The sequence below is a fragment of the Bombina bombina genome, chromosome 6 (assembly GCF_027579735.1).
Source record: "Bombina bombina isolate aBomBom1 chromosome 6, aBomBom1.pri, whole genome shotgun sequence".
NCBI classification, from domain to species: domain Eukaryota; kingdom Metazoa; phylum Chordata; class Amphibia; order Anura; family Bombinatoridae; genus Bombina; species Bombina bombina.
This window is the reverse complement of record NC_069504.1, coordinates 900,620,798-900,643,128: the sequence shown is the minus strand read 5'-3', so window position 1 is coordinate 900,643,128 and position 22,331 is coordinate 900,620,798. Positions and strand designations below refer to the sequence as shown.

Here is a 22,331-nt window from a genome sequence, read left to right as displayed (position 1 = left end):
TAGGGAACCGTCCGCCAAGACTCCTCAATAGAGTCTGACATAGGAAGCATCCCTAAAAGTTAGGAGATGGAGAAAAAAGGGGTACCTGGTCTCTTTCTGGTACCAAAATTACTTGTTTAGTTTTACTGTACTGATTAGGATTGACTACGCCAATCATGTTGGAGTCGTTCAGAATAGATAGAACCTCCTTGGGTAGCAAACGGAGGTGTTCAAGCTTAAACTGAAAGAAACAACTTCAGTATCAGATAAAGGTCTTACCCAGTCTGAAATTTTCCCCTTATATACTACCGAAGTATCTTCCTCTTTCAGGCTTCAGGGAAGAAACATCCGGAATAGTTAGTACTGTTTATCTGATTAAATACATTTCATCAAGCGTCTTCCCTGTAGAATGGGAAAGGCAGACAATATAATCGATATCTCCAATAACATTAGAGTAGCAATGTCTTGCAAAGTAACTCCAGATGGAGTTTGCGAGGAAGCACAGGGCACTGCATGTGTGGGTTATAAAATTTTGTGGAGACTTGAGCTTTATCCTTATAGAAAAGTTCTCACAACATAAGGAACAAAGAAAAGGATTGGTAGTTTCACATTTGTTTCAAAAACATAAGGAGACACTTTGTGGGGTCTCTTGGACCAATCTGACTCACATATGGATGATTAATCAATAAAAGTCTTAACCTTTATTCATAAAAATTAACACATAAAAAAAAAACGTTACTGTCTCTTTAAATTTTAAAGAGAAACTTGTTTATTAAGTGGGCAGAAATGGCTAAGGCTAAATAGGTACATGAGATATTTGAGAATTGCAAACCCCCCTCCACCTCAGCTTAACCCAGCTGAGGTGCCTGTCAGCCCTTCTACACAAATTCCTGACTCAGCTGTAGCGCTTTCTCTAAGCGCAACCACTCTGATCTAAAAATCTCCTTTCCTTATGATAACCGGAAGTGCTAAAAAAGAGGTGCTGTCTCCCAAGCGCAAATAGTCTGACTAAAATTAGCAGATTGGTCAGCATCTTTTGTTTAGGTAGCTTCTTAATCCGATTACTAAAATTTTACAGTGAAACAACCTCACACTGAGCTCGCTCTCTGCAGAAACCGCTCATCGTTGTCAATATGTAATCTCCCGGTCGGTTATTATTAGTCATGAAACCGCTGGGAGATGAGTCACCTGTCACATTCAGCCCCAGTGCCTGCGTCCAAGCTGCCATAGTGTCCCTTACTCCCCTAATACGCTAGGATAATCTCTCTCTGTAACCCTTTCAAAGAGCCCAATTCCAATGAGGTCTGTATAAAAAATAAAGTGCCCAAACTTTTTCTCAGTTTTCTTTATACCCCCAGAAATAAAGTCACCACTTACCTCATCTTCTGCCTGACAGCAAGGTAGTTCCCAGGGTTGAGAGGTCCTCTCCCTCACATGGACCTGCAAATAAACGAAAGTCCTGAGTAATATCCCTCAGGTTTTCAGTGTAAGGGCAGCCTCAGAATATGTGAGGCGCAGTGTGAATTATGTCCCACAAGTTCCCATTGCTCTAAAGCCACCACTGCTCTACTGAAGAGACTGATATGGTCTACGGCTTCACCCTAGGACAAAGCAGCACAATCTTGCACTACTTTAAAAAATAATAAACTCTTGATTGAAGAATCTTTTTCTAACACCTAATTTACCACCTCCTTGCACTTAACATAGGCAAAGAGAATGACTGGGTTGGGAGGGAAGGGATATTTAACAGCTTTGCTGTGGTGCTCTTTGCCGCCTCCTGCAGGGCAGGAGTGGTATTCCCAATAGTAATTAAGATGATCCGTGGACTCATCGTGTCATTAAAAAGAAACAAATTATGCTTACCTGATAATTTTCTTTTCTTCTGACGGAGAAGAGTCCACAGCTGCATTTATTACTTTTGGGAATTCAGAACCTGGTCACCAGGAGGAGGCAAAGACACCCCAGCCAAAGGCTTAAAAACCTCCCCCCCCAGTCATTCTGCCAAGGGAACAAGGAACAGTAGGAGAAATATCAGCGTGAAAAAGGTGCCAGAAGAACAAAAAATGTTACTGCCGCCTCATAGATAAAACGCGGGCGGGAGCTGTGGACTCTTCCCGTTTAAGAAGAAAAACGAATTATGCTTACCTGATAATTTTCTTTTTCTTCTGACGGGAAGAGTCCACAGCTGCATTCATTACTTTTGGGAGAACAATACCCAAGCTAAAGGACACTAAAGACAAACAAAGGGCGGGTGCAAAAAGGCGGCCCCTTCGAAAGGCACCACAGCCTGAAATTACCCAACACCCTACAAAAACTCTTAACAACAAGGGAAAAACTGGAAGCCCAGGTAACTGCTCATCAGTTACATAACCTGCAAAGCCGTGCTAGAGACTACTCAGACCCAGAGTTTGCTGAGCACAAAAGCCTTCGAGGAGCCAGCCCAGCGGCTCCCGACTCCCACGAAAAGTACTTTTAAAAGTCAAAAACCTCTATCTACCCCCAAGGGGGAGAATAAAGGACCCCATAAGAGATCCAAAGGACCATCCAACACGGGCTCAATCAAATTTAGAGCAACCCAAGGTTGCCACAGGACCACTGCCCAGGGAAAAGAACTCCCTAGAGGACAAGGACAGAAAAATAAGTCCATACTCAGGAAAAAACCATCACTAGGATGACCAGAAGGCCACCCTCATCCCTTACACAGCACCATACCACATATGGTGTTCCAGAAAACCGCGAGGTCCTTATTGCATCATAGCCAAGTAAAAACCCATCAGGTTAGACAAGCATAGACAAGCAGACCCAGGATAACTGTCCTAGCAGTTAAAAAAAAAAAAAAAAAAAAAAAGAGCTCTCCAAGTAAACACAGAGCCACCTGTATCAAGAACCGACAATGACTAAGTACCAAGCAGCAAAGCTGACCCTAAGCCACCGTGGGACTCATCCCACCAGAAGTGCCGAAAAATCTCAACAGCTTCCGACCAGAATTTTCCGGACTCCCAGGAGCGTCCCATCCCAGCAGCAGACGCTACCAGTAGAAGATGGGCACCAAGAGACCCCCACCAAAGGGGAGTACAAACTCAATAATAGTAAACGGTCAACACTGCACAGAGCAGACCAATCCCCGACCTTCCCTCCAGTATAAAACGGTACCAGCCCAAAGGCTAGTTAAAGACCTAAAACAAGAGTCCCAGAATGGAAGAAAAGGGATGGATCAACAAGGGATCAAAACCCCAGAGTAGAACTCTGACCGCTACTAAAACTGGCATGCTCCATGAGCCATGACAGGTAACTTCGTGCTTGGGTCCGACACTACGGCCTTCCAGAAGAAGGAACACTACCCCAGGGAAGAAGTACTCTGACCCCCAGCATCCTAATACCAGAATCCAGTTCCATGATTCTAAGTACGCCAGGAAGGGGAAAAAAAAACCTACGTGGCGAGAAAAACAAGGACCCACGGGTCTTCACAGATTCTGAGGTACCTCCAAGTCAAGGAGAACACGCAAGAACCCATTCCCCACCCTAGGTGAGAAGAAAAGGGAGCAAAGCAACGGTAACACCACCCTACCAATATAGGCGGGACCCTTCGGCCAATATCGCCAGCTCAGTTGAAACGACAACTGGAGTCTACAAGGAAGCACAAATGTCCCAGAAGATAAGTATGGACCCGTCATTGAGACCTCAAACTTAAAGGGACATAAAACCCCAACATTTTCTTTCATGATTCAGATAGAGAATACAATTTCAAACAACTTTCTAATGTACTTCTATTATCTAATCTGTTTATTTCTATTGGAATCATTTGCTGAAGGAGCAGCAATGCACTACTGGTTTCTAACTGAACACATGGGTGAGCCAATCGCAATAAATATATATATGCAGGCACCAATCAACAGCTAGAACCTAGGTTCTCTGCTGCTCCTGAGCTTGCCTAGATAAACTTTTCAGCAAAGGATAACAAGAGAAGGAAGCAAATTAAATAGAAGTAAATCGGAAAGTTGTTTAAAATTGTATGCTCTGTCTAAATCATGAAAACATTTTTGGGTTTCATGTCCCTTTAAGCCTCAGGCAGACCGTAATCTCCCATGAGAGTCAGAAACCCCACCCTCAAAAGTACACGCGAGGGAACCGTCCATGCCCGTTCCAGGCAAGAGACGTGGTCCTAAGCCAGAGTCCTCGAAAAACGGAACTGATCGAAAGATTTAACTTCCTGAGGAATCTATAGCTGCCGCCCATGGTAGGAGCGCCCTCAGGACAGAGCTGTCCACCATCTAGTCCGTCGACCTAGAGTCCGTAGACTAAGATTACCTAGCAACAGCCTCAAACCCATGAGTTTGAAAAAAAAAACTCCTGACCAATTGAAGAAATGGGCAACCAGTACCCTTGGATTGCAAGGCTATCCTCTGTAGAGAGACCGAATGACCTGATGCACCCACTGGTGAAGAGGAAGGTCATTTTCCAGACCACAGAAAGGCAAAAGTCTGTGACTGACCACGGACCTCCTACCCTCAAGCCCAAAAAGCTAGATCTGCATAAGGTCGAAGGATAGCACCCAAGAGTTTAAAAACCATGGTATGACAAGGGGCCGTTCTTAGATTGAGAAGAAGACAGTCTCCAGAAATCCTTAGCGGATCGGTCTCCCGAAATCCCTGCAACAGAAATAACAATGGGAGCCTTGCAACTCCTGGCAGAAAAGGCAGGGTGACCCCTGCACTCCACGCACTGGAGCAAACGAAACGCTGAGAAAAAAAAAAAAAAGGAAGAAGGACATGCTCCGCACTTCCAGAACAGATGATCCAACCCAAAATGGAAAGGAAAAAACTCTGCCACCGCAAAAGGAATGCATCTAGGCTACAAGAGTCGACATCTGGAAAATACCGCAAGTGAAGACAAAAATTGTCCATCACCCGGAATACCAGACCTCCGGAGGTCATTCACATCTCCAAACACTACAGAAATGGAAAACTACGGTTCTGAGTCCCCAGGGACCCTTAGGAACCCCGATGACGTTTTGAAAAAGTCTGTCACGTAACTCAAGCAAATTGTAGCACCTTGATCCAACCAAGTACTAACCAGGCCCAAACCTGCTTAGCTTCCAAGATCAGATGATATCGGGCACATTCAGGGTGGAGTGGCCATAGGCCCCTAAAAAGGCCAGTTTATATAACTCCCAACCTTCCTCTCAGAAGCGTTGGATCTACGCACCAGGCCCCATACCTCGTAGAAGAATCCGAGCCTGGAGTCCATATCGATAGGCCAAGTGACTTTCAGAATCCGACAGGATAATCAGCACCACGAGGGTGACATGAACCCAAGGAACAGCAGATAGCGCCCAACCAGTACCTCCCTGGTATAAGGACACCCCAAAACTGTCTAAGGTCCAAGAAAAATCGACCCGAAGGTTCGATAATATTAATTAGAACAGAACTTTGTTCCAAACCAATAGTGCACAACTTCCTTGGAAACGCCCCTGCGAACACAAAATCGCAAGTATCAGTTCCAGAGAGAGAACGTTCCCAAAACGGAAATTATATCAGACTTGAGCTTATTGAAAACAAAATCAAATACATCCTCTCCATAGTAGCTCACAGACAGGGTCATCTGACTCTTCATCATTTATGTATTTGTCTTTTTGTAAATGATACCATGGCATAATGTACCTAATGATCTAGGGCTGCAGAATATGTATGTGCTTTACAAATGATTAATAATAATAATATTATATAGCAGTTTACTTTTTGCACTGAAATGCCTATTTAACCTTGTGACAACTCTTGCACATGCGCAATAACGTGCCTTAGAAAGTGTAAATATGAAGACTGTGCTCAGTCTGATAATAGTTTTGTTTTAAATTGCATGCTAAATCATGAGCTTAATTTTGACTTTACTGTCCCTTTAAACATGCAACTAAAACAAAACCTTAACAAAAGTTAATTTTAACTTAGTGACTCTTTAAACTTGCAACTATCACTTAAAGGGGCTATGAAACCCCCCAAAATATTTTGTGATTCAGACAGTGCATATAATTCAAGAGAGTTTATTATCAAATTTGCTTCTTTCCCATGATATTCTATGTTGAAGAGATACCCACGTAGGTGTCTGGAGCACTACATGGCAGGAAATAGTGCTGCCATCTAGTGCTCTTGTAAATGGATAACATTCTTGCAAAACTGCCATATAGGGCACCAGAAATGGGCCGGCTCCTAAGCTTATGTTCCTGCTTTTCAACAAAAGATACCAAGAAAAATTTAAAACAGAAGAAAATTAGAAAGGTTGTTTAAAATTGCACGCTCTATCTGAATCATGAAAGAGAGTGGTGCTAAACTAGCGACAAACATAACTGAAAACCTGTTCTGTGGGATGGTGTCTACCGAGGGTGCAGCCTCTCTTAGACCATTTGTATCTATTACAAAGGAGAACTTCCTGCAACTTATCAGTCAGCACGGAAATAAAAGCCAGTCCTTAGCTGAACAATGAGCCCCAGATGTATATGTCAGCCTATACAGACTTTATTAAAGGGACATTAAACACTAAATACATTCTAGATAGAATGATGCAAATACAAGATTAGTCGGAGAATAACAACATGTAGATGTATTTTTTATAGTTTCATTAGTTGTTTAAATATTCACAAAATAAGTGTAAAGTTTGAGTGTCTATAAAACACTGGGAGCTGCCATGTTGTAACTTGTGTTACCTTCTCTGCTGTGGCCAATTAGGGTCAGTTATAAATAGGTCACTAGAGTCTGCAGCTAATGACTGTGGGGAACATAACAGTGTTCTGCATTTCCATTTCTAACAGGAATTGAAAAGCTCACAATTTCAGAATGGAATTACAGTAAACCGTGGCAAAATAAATAATGAAAGTATACTGCAGACTTTTTTTTATACAAATACAATTTATTATTTTATATTACCATCTAAAGGTGTTTAATTGTCCCTTTAAGGCATAGTAGGCCAATGAGAACAAATCTAGCTGCTCCTTAACCCCTTGGCGACTGAGGACGTGTCAGGCACGTCCTACATTGGGTGTCAGTTAATGACCAAGGGTGGGCCTGGCACGTCCTCTGGGGTTTCAAGCACCGAAAGCGATTGCTTCCAGAGTATTGCAGCGATGCCTCGATGTTGAGGCATCGTGCAATACCCTTTTTTAGGCAACCGAGGCAGAGGGGCCTACTCTGTGGCCCCCTCAGCATCGGCGAGCGATGGTGCTGATCGATGGTGGCGTGGGAGGGATACGAGAGAGGCGGATGGGCAGCCCATCGCTGCACATGAGTTCCGGATTTGGGCGTGCCAACAGAGGGAGCGCTCATGCACGAGGGGCGGGTGATAAATATTCATGGAGGGTGGGGGAAGAAGGGTGAGGGAGGGGTGGAAATAAGTGTTTTGGAAATGGATCTGGGACGGTGAGGTGGGGAGTGTATTGAGGGGGGCAGCTACACCATTATTTGTAGCTTTGTATTACAATCTTGCAAAGCACTGCTGCCATAGAGTGCACACTCCTGAGCTCTTATGAGCCTACCTAGTTTTACTCTTCAATAACAGATACCAAAAGAACAAAGCAAACTTGATCACATAAGTAAATTAGAAAGTTGTTTAAAATTGCATGCTCTGTCTGAATTATGAAAGTTTAATTTTGACTTTACTATCCCTTTAAATGGCATTTTATGCTGAAAATAATATTTTACACCTTACCTTTTCTGCATGCAGTTTCCGTTGCTCATGAGGCAATGATGCAGCTTTTTCTGTGGTGGGAAAGAAGCAAATGGTTTGTAATTGATAATGTTTGCTAAAGATAGAGCTTTAATAAGACTTAAGATACATATGGGATAATGAAAGGCCATTTAATTCATTAAAGGAACAGTAAACACCAGAATTTTTTTGTTTAAAAAGGTAGCTAAATCCCTTTATTACCCATTCCCCAATTTTGCATAATCAACACCCAGTTATAATAATATAGTTTTTACCTCTGTGATTAACTTGTGTCTATGCCTCTGCAAACTGCCCCCTTATTTCAGTTCTTTTGACAGACTTGCATCTTTAGCCAATTAGTGCTGACTCCCAAGAGCTTCACGTGCCTGAGCTCAATGTTAGCTATATGAAACACATGAACCAACGTCCTCTAGTGGTGAAAAACTGTCAAAATGCTTTCAGATTAGAGGCAGTCTTCAAGACTGAAGTAATTAGCAAATGAACCTCCTAGATTTAGCTTTCAACTAAGAATACCAAGAGAACAAAGCAAAATTGGTAATAAAAGTAAATTGGAAAGTTGTTTAAATCATGAAAGTTTTTTTTTTTTTTTACTTTACTGTCCCTTTAATAAAGTGTAGCAAAATTTACTTTTCCCCAGGACCAGCATCAGTTTATATTACAGCTTCATTTTATTAATAAGATATATACTAAGACAGGAGCACACAAAACACCCCAGAATAAAATGAGATTTAAATCATATTTTTAGTTAAAATTGGAATACAAAATGTGTTAATGTTTAGGAGTTAAATTTAAAAGGGACAGTTTAATCAAAACTCCCCTTTAATTTGTTCCACTTTACCTGCTGGAGTCTAATTGTTTACAAGTATTTCCATTAAAGGGACAGTAAAGTAAAAAAAATATCTTTTATGATTTAAATAGGGCAAGTAATTTTAAACAACTTTCCAATTTACTTTTATTACCAATTTTGCTTTGTTCTCTTAGTATTCTTAGTTGAAAGCTAAATCTAGGAGGTTCATGTGCTAATTTCTTAGACCTTGAAGACTGCCTCTAATCGGTAAGCATTTTGACAGTTTTTCACCACTAGAGGGCATTAGTTCATGTGTTTCATATAGATAACATTGAGCTCCGGCACGTGAAGCTCCTAAGAGCAAGCACTGATTGGCTAAAAATGCATGTCTGTCAAAAGAACTGAAATAAGGGGGCAGTTTGCAGAGGCATAGATACAAGGTAATCACAGAAGTAAAAAGTATCTTATTATAACTGTGTTGGTTATGCAAAATTGGGGAATGGGTAATGAAGGGATTATCTACCTTTTTAAACAACAAAAATTCTGGTGTTTACTGTCCCTTTAACCTTATATTGACATTTGAATTACTTTATTTAGCCTGTGGTATCCCCACCCATCCTGAAAGTTTTTGGCCTTAAGGCCAAGCTGTGTTAACACAGTCAGCAGAAGAAATTACACTCCCAGTGGGGTATAGAAGAGAAGGTAATAAAATGTCAATTTTCCATTGTGCTCTCCAAAGTAATGGCGATTGGTTTACAGACAGATATAACATATAGAAGCAGGTATGTGTACATAATGTGATACAGTAATGAGATCTGATCATACCTACAAGCTCAACCTATTTTATTAGGTTGTGGCTTCAAAACAAAAAAGCAGCTAATTAATATACACAAATAAACCTTAAAAAGCAAATCTCATACATTTTATACTCTGCAGCTGGTAAAAAAAAGTAATTGGAAACACATTAAAGGGACACTGTACCCAAAATTTTTCTTTCATGATTCAGATTGAGCATGACATTTTAAGCAACTTTCTAATTTACTCCTATTATCAAATGTTCTTCATTCTCTTGGTATCTTTATTTAAAATGCAAGAATGTAAGTTTAGATGCTGGCCATTTTTGGTGAACAACCTGGGTTGTCCTTGCTGATTGGTGGATAAATTCATCCACCAATAAAAAATTGCTGTCCAGAGTACTGAACACAAAAAAGCATAGATGCCTTCTTTTTCAAATAAAGATAGCAAGAGAACAAAGAAAAATTGATAATAGGAGTAAATTATAAAGTTGCTTAAAATTGCATGCTCTATCTGAATTACAAAACAAAATTTTTGGGTTCAGTGTCCCTTTAAGGAAAAAACAATTACTGTCTCTTTAAGGGAAAATGAAACACCGCCTGGTTTTATGTAAAAATTGTACTGTGTCAAATTTTTCCAAAATCTATAGCCTAGGTCAGTGATGGCGAACCTTGACACTCCAGATGTTTCAGAACTACATTTCCCATGATGCTTAGGCATTCTGAAATCCAGTCGAGCATCATGGGAAATGTAGTTCTGAAACATCTGGAATGCCAAGCTACGCCATCACTGACCTAGGTTTTCAAAATACTGAAAAAGTGTCTAAACCAGAGAGTTGATTTTCAGGTTAAAGAATTTGCTATTTGGCCTCATTAGGGAGCATGAGACATAGTGATCACTTGAATTGGTTCAGAGCTCAATTGCATCAGCCCCTGCCTGCAGTAAATGAGAAGATAAAAATAAGCAAAATGCTTTACAAGAAGTAGGTCCCTGAATTGTAAAACAATGTAAATTATGCAAACGAAAAACTTTGAATGCTCTGTTTTCTATGCAGACCTTTTGTTAATTAAAAGGCAGCAAATGTCACAACCATACTCTGGTGCAAAATGCAGATATGTAATGTTGGGATCCTGAGTCACATTGTGTTACCTTTCATTGCCTGTAGCTTGCTAAACAGTCGGCTGAAGTTTTCCAGGTCTCCATCACTTGACGTCAGACTGGCAAGCTCTTGGATATCAAGGTCCAGCATTGGATCTGTTGGATAGAGAGAATAAAAGCTACAAAATATGTAGTTAAAGGAGCATACTGATACAAAAAACATAATTTATGCTTACCTGATAAATTTATTTCTCTTGTGGTGTATCCAGTCCACGGATCATGCATTACTTGTGGGATATTCTCCTTCCCAACAGGAAGTTGCAAGAGGATCACCCACAGCAGAGCTGCTATATAGCTCCTCCCCTAACTGCCATATCCAGTTATTCGACCGAAACTAGCCGAGAAAGGAGAAACCATAGGGTGCAGTGGTGACTGAAGTTTAAAATTTAGACCTGCCTTAAAAGGACAGGGCGGGCCGTGGACTGGATACACCAAAAGAGAAAAAAATTTATCAGGTAAGCATAAATTATGTTTTCTCTTGTTAGGTGTATCCAGTCCACGGATCATCCATTACTTGTGGGATACCAATACCAAAGCTAAAGTACACGGATGAAGGGAGGGACAAGGCAGGTACTTAAACGGAAGGGACCACTGCCTGTAGAACCTTTCTCCCAAAAATAGCCTCCGAAGAAGCAAAAGTATCAAATTTTTAAAATTTTGAAAAGGTATGAAGCGAAGACCAAGTCGCCGCTTTGCAAATCTGTTCAACAGAAGCCTCATTTTTAAAGGCCCAGGTGGAAGCCACAGCTCTAGTAGAATGAGCTGTAATCCTTTCAGGGGGCTGCTGTCCAGCAGTCTCATAGGCTAAGCGTATTACGCTCCGAAGCCAAAAAGAAAGAGAGGTTGCCGAAGCCTTTTGACCTCTCCTCTGTCCAGAGTAAACAACAAACAGGGAAGATGTTTGACGAAAATCTTTAGTCGCTTGTAAGTAAAACTTTAAAGCACGGACTACGTCCAAATTATGTAAAAGACGTTCCTTCTTTGAAGAAGGATTAGGACACAATGATGGAACAACAATCTCTTGATTGATATTCTTGTTGGAAACTACCTTAGGTAAAAACCAAGGTTTTGTACGCAGAACTACTTTATCTGTATGGAAAATCAGATAAGGAGAATCACATTGTAAAGCTGATAACTCAGAGACTCTACGAGCCGAGGAAATAGCCATCAAAAACAGAACTTTCCAAGATAAAAGTTTGATATCAATGGAATGAAGGGGTTCAAACGGAACTCCTTGAAGAACCTTAAGAACCAAGTTTAAGCTCCATGGAGGAGCAACAGGTTTAAACACAGGCTTAATTCTAACCAAAGCCTGACAAAATGCCTGGACGTCTGGAACCTCTGCCAGACGCTTGTGCAAAAGGATAGACAGAGCAAAAATCTGTCCCTTTAAAGAACTAGCTGATAATCCTTTATCCAAACCCTCTTGGAGAAAGGACAATATCCTAGGAATCCTAACCTTACTCCATGAGTAATTTTTGGATTCACACCAATGAAGATATTTGTGCCATATCTTATGGTAGATTTTCCTGGTTACAGGCTTTCGTGCCTGTATTAAGGTATCAATGACTGACTCGGAGAAGCCACGCCTTGATAAAAATCAAGCTTCAATCTCCAGGCAGTCAGTCTCAGAGAAATTAGATTTGGATGATTGAAAGGACCTTGTAGTAGAAGGTCTTGTCTCAGAGGCAGAGGCCAAGGTGGAAAGGATGACATGTCCACCAGGTCTGCATACCAGGTCCTGCGTGGCCACGCAGGCGCGATCAAGATCACTGATGCTCTCTCCTGTTTGATTTTGGCAATCAGTTGAGGGAGCAGAGGAAACGGTGGAAACACATAAGCCAGGTTGAAGAACCACGGTGCTGCTAGAGCATCTATCAGCGTCGCTTCTGGGTCCCTGGACCTGGATCCGTAACAAGGAAGCTTGGCGTTCTGGCGAGACGCCATGAGATCCAATTCTGGTGTGCCCCAACGATGAACCAACTGAGCAAACACCTCCGGATGGAGTTCCCACTCCCCCGGATGAAAAGTCTGACGACTTAAAAAATCTGCCTCCAAGTTCTCTACACCTGGGATATGGATCGCTGATAGATGGCAAGAGTGAGTCTCTGCCCAGCGAATTATCTTGGAGACTTCTAACATCGCTAGGGAGCTCCTGGTCCCCCCTTGATGGTTGATGTAAGCCACAGTCGTGATGTTGTCCGACTGAAATCTGATGAACCTCAGGGTTGCTAACTGAGGCCAAGCTAGAAGAGCATTGAATATTGCTCTTAACTCCAGAATTTGGAGGAGTTTCTCCTCCTGAGTCCACGATCCCTGAGCCTTCAGGGAATTCCAGACTGCACCCCAACCTAGAAGGCTAGCATCTGTTGTTACAATTGTCCAATCTGGCCTGCGAAAGGTCATACCTTTGGACAGATGGACCCGAGATAGCCACCAGAGAAGAGAATCTCTGGTCTCTTGATCCAGATTTAGCAGAGGGGACAAATCTTTGTAATCCCCATTCCACTGACTGAGCATGCATAATTGCAGCGGTCTGAGATGTAGGCGCGCAAATGGCACTATGTCCATCGCCGCTACCATTAAGCCGATCACTTCCATGCACTGAGCCACCGAAGGGCGCGGAATGAAGTGAAGAACACGGCAGGAATTTAGAAGCTTTGATAACCTGGACTCCGTCAGGTAAATTTTCATTTCTACAGAATCTATCAGAGTTCCTAGGAAGGAAACCCTTGTGAGGGGTGATAGAGAACTCTTTCCCTCGTTCACTTTCCACCCATGCGACCTCAGAAATGCAAACACTATGTCTGTATGAGATTTGGCAATTTGGAAGTTTGACGCCTGTATCAGGATGTCGTCTAGATAAGGGGCCACTGCTATGCCCCGTGGTCTTAGGACCGCCAGAAGAGACCCCAGAACCTTTGTAAAAATTCTTGGGGCTGTAGCTAACCCGAAGGGAAGAGCCACAAACTGGTAATGCCTGTCTAGAAAGGCAAACCTTAGGAACCGATGATGATCTTTGTGAATCGGTATGTGAAGGTAAGCATCCTTCAAATCCACTGTGGTCATGTACTGACCCTCCTGGAGCATAGGTAGGATGGTCCGAATAGTTTCCATTTTGAACGATGGAACTCTGAGGAATTTGTTAAAGATCTTTAGATCCAAAATTGGTCTGAAGGTTCCCTCTTTTTTGGGAACCACAAACAGATTTGAATAAAATCCCTGTCCTTGTTCCATCTGTGGAACTGGATGGATCACTCCCATTATTAGGAGGTCTTGCACACAGCGTAAGAATGCCTCTTTCTTTATCTGGTTTACAGATAATCTCAAAAGGTGAAATCTCCCTTGTGGGGGGGAAGCTTTGAAGTCCAGAAGATATCCCTGAGATATGATCTCCAACGCCCAGGGATCCTGAACATCTCTTGCCCACGCCTGGGCGAAGAGAGAAAGTCTGCCCCCTACTAGATCCGTTGCCAGATAGGGGGCCGTTCCTTCATGCTGTCTTGGAGGCAGCAGCAGGCTTTCTGGCCTGCTTGCCTTTGCTCCAGGCCTGGTTAGATTTCCAGGCCGGCTTGGATTGCGCAAAAGTTCCCTCTTGTTTTGTAGCAGAGGAAGTTGATGCTGCACCTGCCTTGAAGTTTCGAAAGGCACAAAAATTAGACTGTTTGGCCCTTGATTTGGCCCTGTCCTGAGGAAGGGTATGACCCTTACCTCCAGTAATGTCAGCAATAATTTCCCTCAAACCAGGCCCGAATAGGGTCTGCCCCTTGAAGGGAATGTTAAGTAATTTAGACTTTGAAGTCACGTCAGCTGACCAAGATTTAAGCCATAGCTCCCTACGCGCCTGGATGGCGAATCCAGAATTCTTAGCCGTTGGTTTAGTCAAATGAACAATGGCATCAGAAACAAAAGAATTAGCTAGCTTAAGTGTTCTAAGCTTGTCAAGTATTTCAGTCAATGGAGTAGCTGTCTGAAAGGCCTCTTCCAGAGACTCAAACCAGAACGCCGCAGCAGCAGTGACAGGAGCAATGCATGCAAGGGGCTGCAGGATAAAACCTTGTTGAATAAACATTTTCTTAAGGTAACCTAATTTTTTATCCATTGGATCTGAAAAAGCACAACTGTCCTCGACAGGGATAGTGGTACGCTTTGCTAAAGTAGAAACTGCTTCCTCCACCTTAGGGACCGTCTGCCATAAGTCCTGTGTGGTGGCGTCTATTGGAAACATTTTTCTAAAAATAGGAGGGGGGGAAAACGGCACACCGGGTCTGTCCCACTCCTTAGTAATAATTTCTGTAAACCTTTTAGGTATTGGAAAAACGTCAGTACACACCGGCACCGCGTAGTATTTATCCAGTCTACACAATTTCTCTGGCACTGCAATTGTGTCACAGTCATTCAGAGCAGCTAAAACCTCTCCAAGCAACACCTGGAGGTTCTCAAGCTTAAATTTAAAAGTAGACATATCTGAATCAGGTTTCCCCGAGTCAGAGACGTCACCCACAGACTGAAGCTCTTCCTCAGCTTCTGCATATTGTGACGCAGTATCAGACATGGGCCTTAAAACATCTGCACGCTCTGTATTACGTCTAACCCCAGAGCTATCGCGCTTTCCTCTGAATTCAGGCAGTCTGGCTAATACCGCTGACAGGGTATTATCCATGATTGCCGCCATGTCCTGCAAAGTAATCGCTATGGGCGTCTTTGATGTACTTGGCGCCATTTTAGCGTGAGTCCCTTGAGCGGGAGTCAAAGGGTCCGACACGTGGGGAGAGTTAGTCAGCATAACTTCCCCCTCGTCAGAATCCTCTGGTGACAATTCAAGAGAACAGCTGATCTTTATTGTTTAAAGTGAAATCAATACATTTAGTACACATTCTCCTATGGGGTTCCACCATGGCTTTTAAACATAATGAACAAGGAGTTTCCTCTATGTCAGACATGTTTATACAGACTAGCAATGAGACTAGCAAGCTTGGAAAACACTTTAAATCAAGTTAACAAGCAATATAAAAAAAAAAGTTACTGTGCCTTTAAGAGAAACAAATTTTGCCAAAATTTGAAATAACAGTGAAAAAAGGCAGTTAAACGAAATTTTTACAGTGTATGTAACAAGTTAGCAGAGCATTGCACCCACTTGCAAATGGATGATTAACCCTTTAATACAAAAAAACAGATTAACAAAACGAAAAATATGTTTTTTAAACAGTCATAACAACTGCCACAGCTCCTACTTTTGAAGCCTTTTGAGCCCTTCAGAGATGTCCTATAGCATGCAGGGGACTGCTGAGGGAAGCTGAATGTCACAGTTTGTAATTTTAACTGCACCAACTGTAACTTTTATACTATAACAGTGGAAAGCCTCAGGAAACTGTTTCTAGGCAAAAATAAAGCCAGCCATGTGGAAAAAAACTAGGCCCCAATAAGTTTTATCACCAAAGCATATATAAAAACGATTAAACATGCCAGCAAACGTTTTATATTGCACAATAATCAGAGTATATACCTCTGATAGCAAGCCTGATACTAGTCGCTATTAAATCACTGTATTTAGGCTTTAACTTACATTAATCCGGTATCAGCAGCATTTTCTAGCAAATTCCATCCCTAGAAAAACTTAAAACTGCACATACCTTATTGCAGGATACCCTGCACGCCATTCTCCCTCTGAAGTTACCTCACTCCTCAGACATATGTGAGAATAGCAGTGGATCTTAGTTACTTCTGCTAAGATCATAGAAAAACGCAGGAAGATTCTTCTTCTAAATGCTGCCTGAGATAAAATAGTACACTCCGGTACCATTTAAAAACAATAAACTTTTGATTGAAGAAAAAACTAACCATATTTTACCACTTTCCTCTTACTACCTCCAGCTATGTTGAGAGCTGGCAAGAGAATGACTGGATATGGCAGTTAGGGGAGGAGCTATATAGCAGCTCTGCTGTGGGTGATCCTCTTGCAACTTCCTGTTGGGAAGGAGAATATCCCACAAGTAATGGATGATCCGTGGACTGGATACACCTAACAAGAGAAACAAAATGTTCTAACGTGGTACAGCATGCCTTTTATGTATTAGTGACCTGGCATAACTATGTACCCCTGCAAAGGTGTAAAGACCTGCTCAGGATTAGTGTTTTTCTGTTACTGTTGCTCCACTATTTCGTGCCAAATATGATCATATACAAAAAACAATTTATGCTTACCTGATAAATTATTTTCTAGTGGAATGATGTTCCGCAGTACTCCATAACATAATGGGATATATTTCCCTCCACTAGGAGGAGGTCAAGAGCTTAAAAACCCTCCCACCTCCGATCGCTCTCAGTTTTACACATACCCGAGTAGAGAATAGGAAAGAACGGTAGGAAAAGCAAAGCAGGGTCTATAGAGGTGTCATTAGAACTGTCCCCCAAAATTTGAAACAGGCAAGGCCTGTGGACCATCATCATTTAGAAAGAAAATAATCAGGTAAGCATAAAAGTTGTTATCTTTCGTAAAATGATGGTCCACGGTCCTCCATAACATATGGGATTACTACCCAAGCCAATTGTCTATGTTATGGAAAGGGTGGGATAATTTTTTTAGCAGCTATTATTTAGCCGACACTGCGGCCTGATGGACTTTCCTGTCCAAAGCTGCTTGCGATAAACTCTGAAACAAATGTGCAGATAAGACATGTTGCAGCTTTCGCAAATCTGCTTCAAAGGACCATAATCATTCAAAAACCCTTGAAGATCATTGTGGAAAAACTGAAGGATTCTAGCAATGAAAAAGGATACAAAGAAAACCCTCTGGAAGAACACCACTTAAAAATGTGTCTTCCAATCTTATGCCACATCTCGTGTGTTACATGCTTTCTGGCCTGTGTCAAAGATTCAATGACCTAATCAAATAAATCTCTATGTTCCAATACTAGGTTTTCAAACCGCACGCCATTAAAAAAGAGATGACATCATGATAGAAAAGAGAACGTTAAGACAACAGATTCTGTCTTAGAGGAAAAAAGCCATTGAAAGTAAAAGGACATCTGCACCATGTCCTGCGGCGTCAGGCTGGAGCAACTAATATTACTGACGTTGACCCCTGTTTGAACCAAGAAATGACTCTTGGAATAAAAACAAATCAAAGGAAACAGGTATGCTAGATGAAAGTCTCATGGACATACCAAGGTGACTAATATGTGAGCCTTAGGATCCTTTGATCTTGCACAATAGCTTGGAAGTATGAGACTCAAGTAAGAGGATATTAGATCTATGTCCTGTAAGCCCATTGGATCAATAAGCGAGCAAAAATGACCGATTGACTGCTGGAATTATCCAGCAAATGCTACCCTCATAGCAGGATACAAGGAGATTTAAGTACATTGATAATCCAACTATCGTCTTGAAAGACAGAGGTTTAAAAATATGAGCAATAGCTCTAGATATCAGCCAGATAAGAAGCAACAGAAATGCCATGATTCTGAGCACCGGAAAGATTGAATCCCACATAGAGTGCAAACTGGCAGAGTTTTGCAGATATACAAACCTCAGGAACTGAAAATAATCATTATCATTATCAATGTTCAGTATCTGCATGAAAGAACCTTTGTGCATATAAATTACACGACATAGGTTTAAAGAGATACCAATAGATCTGATCTCTAAATGATCTCCTCTGTTGTATTACAATACATATTTCCTATTGCAGTGTGCTGGATTTAACATGCAGAGTTCAGTAAATGAAAGCTAGAGGGGTATATACTATAGAATTATGTACACTAATAGATGACATGTAATGTGTTGCCGGGAGTAAAGCTGGAGTCTTTATATAATAATAAAAAAAAATATATACTTACCTGATAAATTTCTTTCTTTCCGGATATGGTGAGTCCACGGCTTCATCAATTAATGTTGGGAATATCACTGCTGGCCAGCAGGAGGAGGCAAAGAGCACCACAGCAAAGCTGTTAAGTATCACTCCCCTTCCCACAACCCCCAGTCATTAGACCAAAAGGAAATGGAGAAAAAAGAAGCAACACAAGGTGTAGAGGTGCCTGAGGTCTAGACAAAAATAACCGTCTTAAAATAAAGGGTGGGGCAGTGGACTCACCATATCTGAAAAGAAAGAAATTTACAAAGGTAAGCATACATTTTGTTTTCTTTCCTAAGATATGAGTCCACAACTTCATCAATTACTGTTGGGAACCAATACCCAAGCTAGAGGACACAGATGAATAGGGAGGGACAAGACAGGTAGACCTAAACAGAAGGCACCGCTGCTTGAAGAACCTTTTTCCTAAAAGAGGCCTCAGCCAAGGCAAAATAATCAAATTTATAAAAAAAAATAAAAAGTATGCAGAGAAAACAAAGTTGCAGCCTTGCAAATTTGTCCCACAGAAGCTTCATTTTTGAAAGCCCAAGAAGAGGAAACAGCTCTCGTGGAATGAGCCATAATTCTCTCAGGAGGCTACTGTCCAGCAGTCTCAAAAACCAAACAAATTATACTTCTCAGAGAGAGAAAGAGAAGTAGCAGTAGCTTTCTGACTATTACGTTTCCCAGAGAAACAAACAGGGCAAAAGACTGGCGAAAAACCTTAGTCGCCTGTAGATAGAATTTAAGATCATGCACAACATCCAAGTTGTGCAACAAACGTTCCTTATGAGAAGGAGGATTAGGCCATTAGGAGGAACAACCATTTCCTGATTAACACTGTTGTCCGAAACCACTTTAGGAAGAAAGCTTAACGAAGGAAAACCGCCTTATCGGCATGAAAGATAAGATGAATCACACTGCAAAACTGAGAGAGTTCCAACACTCTCCAAGCAGAAGAGACAGCAAAAAGAAACAAAACCTTCCAAGATAACAACTTAATATCTATGGAATGTAATGGTTCAAATGGAGCCTGCTGCAAAACTTTAAGAAGGTTAAGGCTCCAAGGGGAGCCACAGACTTAAACACAGGCCTGACTCTGACCAGGGCCTGACAAAAAGATTGCACATCTGGAACGTCCGCCAGAGACTTCTGTAGCGAAATAGATAATGCAGAAATCTGGCCCTTCAGGGTACTGACTGACAAACCCTTCTCCAGACCTTCCTGGAGAAAACAAAATCCTAGGAATCCTGACCCTACTCCAAGAGTAACCCATGGATTCACACCAAAAAAAGATATTTACGACATATCTTATGGTAAATCTTTCTAGTAACCGGTTTGTGAGCCTGAATCAAGGTCTCAATGACGCTTAGACAAAACTAAACGTACAATCTCCAAGCAGTCAGCATCAGAGAAACGAGATTTGGATGAAGGGAGGGACCCTGAATCAGAAGGTCCTTCCTCAGAGACAGACTCCAAAGTGGGAGATACGACATATCCACTAGGTCTGCATACCAGATCCTGCAAGACCACGTAGGAGCTATTAAAATCACTGACCCTCTCTCCTATTCGATACGGGCAATGACTCGTAGAAGGAGAGCAAACGGACAAAATAGGTATGCAAGACTAAAATCCCAAGAAAAACAGCCAGAACATATAACAGGGCGGTTTGCAGATCACTTGACCCTGAACTGTACCTTGGAAGCTTAGCGTTCTGCCGAAAAGCCCTCAGAAGCCAACTCCGGAACCCCCCCATTTGAGGGTTTACCTAGCGAACCCTGTGGATGGAGAACCCGCTCCCCAGGATGAAATATCTGATTGTTCAGAAGTCCGATCCTGGAAAGTGGATGACAGACAGCAACTGTGAGCTTCCGCCCACTGAACAATCCCAGTCACCGCCTATATATGTCTAAGGAACTCCAAGTTCCTCCCTGGTGGTTGAAGAAAACCACTGAGAAGATATTGTCCGACTGGAACCCAGCTAAGGACAACTGAGGCCAAGCCATCAGGGCATTGCAAATCACTCTCAACTCCAAGATGCTAAAGAGGAGAGCAGACACTTCCGAGTCCATAATCCCTGCGCCTTAAACAAGTCCCAGACTGCTTCCCAGCCCTGCAGGCTGGCGTCCGTGGTCACGTCACCCAGGAATGTCTCGAGAAGCACACGCCCTGAGACAGAAAACCACTATGGGAGAGAGTCTTGTCAACTGACCTAGATCTATCCTTTGAGACAGGTCCGAATGTTCTCCATTTTATGGAAAAAGCAAAAAGAATGATGTCCATGGTAACCCTCAGACCAATTCCCTTCATACATTGAGTCACTGAAAAGTGAAGGTAAAATCAACTGCAGCTAGATCCAAACTCCCAACCTTCTGGTTGCAAGATGGCTAAGCTATCTACCGGACCACTAGAGCTTGCTGTTGGCCGGACAGTAGACTGCAGAAAGAGGAAAAGATCAGATTATCTGATCTCCTAGATAGAGACTCTATTAAAGGGACAGTAAAGTCAAAAATACATTATCATGATTGAAATAGGGCATGTAATTTAAAACAACTTCCCATTTTACTTTTATTACCAATTTTGCTTTGTTATCTTGGTATTCTTAGCTTAAAGCTAAATCTATGAGGTTCATATGTTAATTTCTTAGACCTTGAAGACTGCCTCTAATCTGAAAGCATTTTGACATTTTTCCACCACTAGAGGGCGTTAGTTTATGTGTTTCAAATAGATAACATTGAGCTCAGGCACGTGAAGCTCCTAGGAGTCAGCACTGATTGGCTAAAAATGCAAGTCTGTTAAAAGAACTGAAATAAGGGGACAGTTTGCAGAGGCATAGATACAAGGTAATCACAGAGGTAAAAACAAAATTTATGCTTACCTGATAAATTCATTTCTCCTGTAGTGTGATCAGTCCACGGGTCATCATTACTTCTGGGATATTATCTCCTCCCCTACAGGAAGTGCAAGAGGATTCACCCAGCAGAGCTGCTATATAGCTCCTCCCCTCTACGTCACCTCCAGTAATTCGACCAAAGGACCAACGAGAAAGGAGAAGCCCAAGGGTGTAGTGGTGACTGGAGTATAATCCAAAAAATTTTTTAGCCTGCCATAAAAAACAGGGCGGGCCGTGGACTGACCACACTACAGGAGAAATGAATTTATCAGGTAAGCATAAATTTTGTTTTCTCCTGTTAAGTGTGGTCAGTCCACGGGTCATCATTACTTCTGGGATACCAATACCAAAGCAAAAGTACACGGATGACGGGAGGGACAGGCAGGCTCTTTATACGGAGGGAACCACTGCCTGAAGAACCTTTCTCCCAAAAACAGCCTCCGAAGAAGCAAAAGTGTCAAATTTGTAAAATTTGGAAAAAGTATGAAGAGAAGACCAAGTTGCAGCCTTGCAAATCTGTTCAACAGAAGCCTCATTCTTAAAGGCCCAAGTGGAAGCCACAGCTCTAGTAGAATGAGCTGTAATTCTTTCAGGAGGCTGCTGTCCAGCAGTCTCATAGGCTAATCGTATTATGCTACGAAGCCAAAAAGAGAGAGAGGTAGCCGAAGCTTTTTGACCTCTCCTCTGGCCAGAATAAACGACAAACAGGGAAGACGTTTGACGAAAATCCTTAGTTGCCTGTAGATAAAATTTCAGGGCACGGACTACATCTAGATTGTGTAGCAGACGTTCCTTCTTCGAGGAAGGATTAGGACACAAAGATGGAACAACAATCTCTTGATTGATATTCCTGTTAGTGACCACCTTAGGTAGGAACCCAGGTTTAGTACGCAGAACTACCTTGTCTGAATGAAAAATAAGATAAGGAGAATCACAATGTAAGGCAGATAACTCAGAGACTCTTCGAGCCGAGGAAATAGCCATTAAAAACAGAACTTTCCAAGATAACAACTTGATATCAATGGAATGAAGGGATTCAAACGGAACACCCTGTAAAACATTAAGAACTAAGTTCAAACTCCATGGCGGAGCAACAGTTTTAAACACAGGCTTGATCCTAGCTAAAGCCTGACAAAAAGCTTGAACGTCCGGAA

The 22,331-nt window shown here is 42.0% G+C and overlaps 1 protein-coding gene across 1 annotated transcript in view; it reads right to left on the bottom strand.

Annotated features, from left to right (window-relative positions):
* Nucleotides 1–22,331, bottom strand: part of AAGAB (alpha and gamma adaptin binding protein) — a 149,886-nt gene that overhangs the window by 4,200 nt on the left and 123,355 nt on the right. Inside the window, exons 8-9 of the mRNA XM_053718519.1 lie at nt 10,424–10,528; nt 7,675–7,724 (exon numbers count right to left, since the gene is read on the bottom strand). Of these exons, the coding sequence (XP_053574494.1) occupies nt 7,675–7,724; nt 10,424–10,528 (155 nt within the window). The remainder of the gene's footprint in view (nt 1–7,674; nt 7,725–10,423; nt 10,529–22,331) is intronic.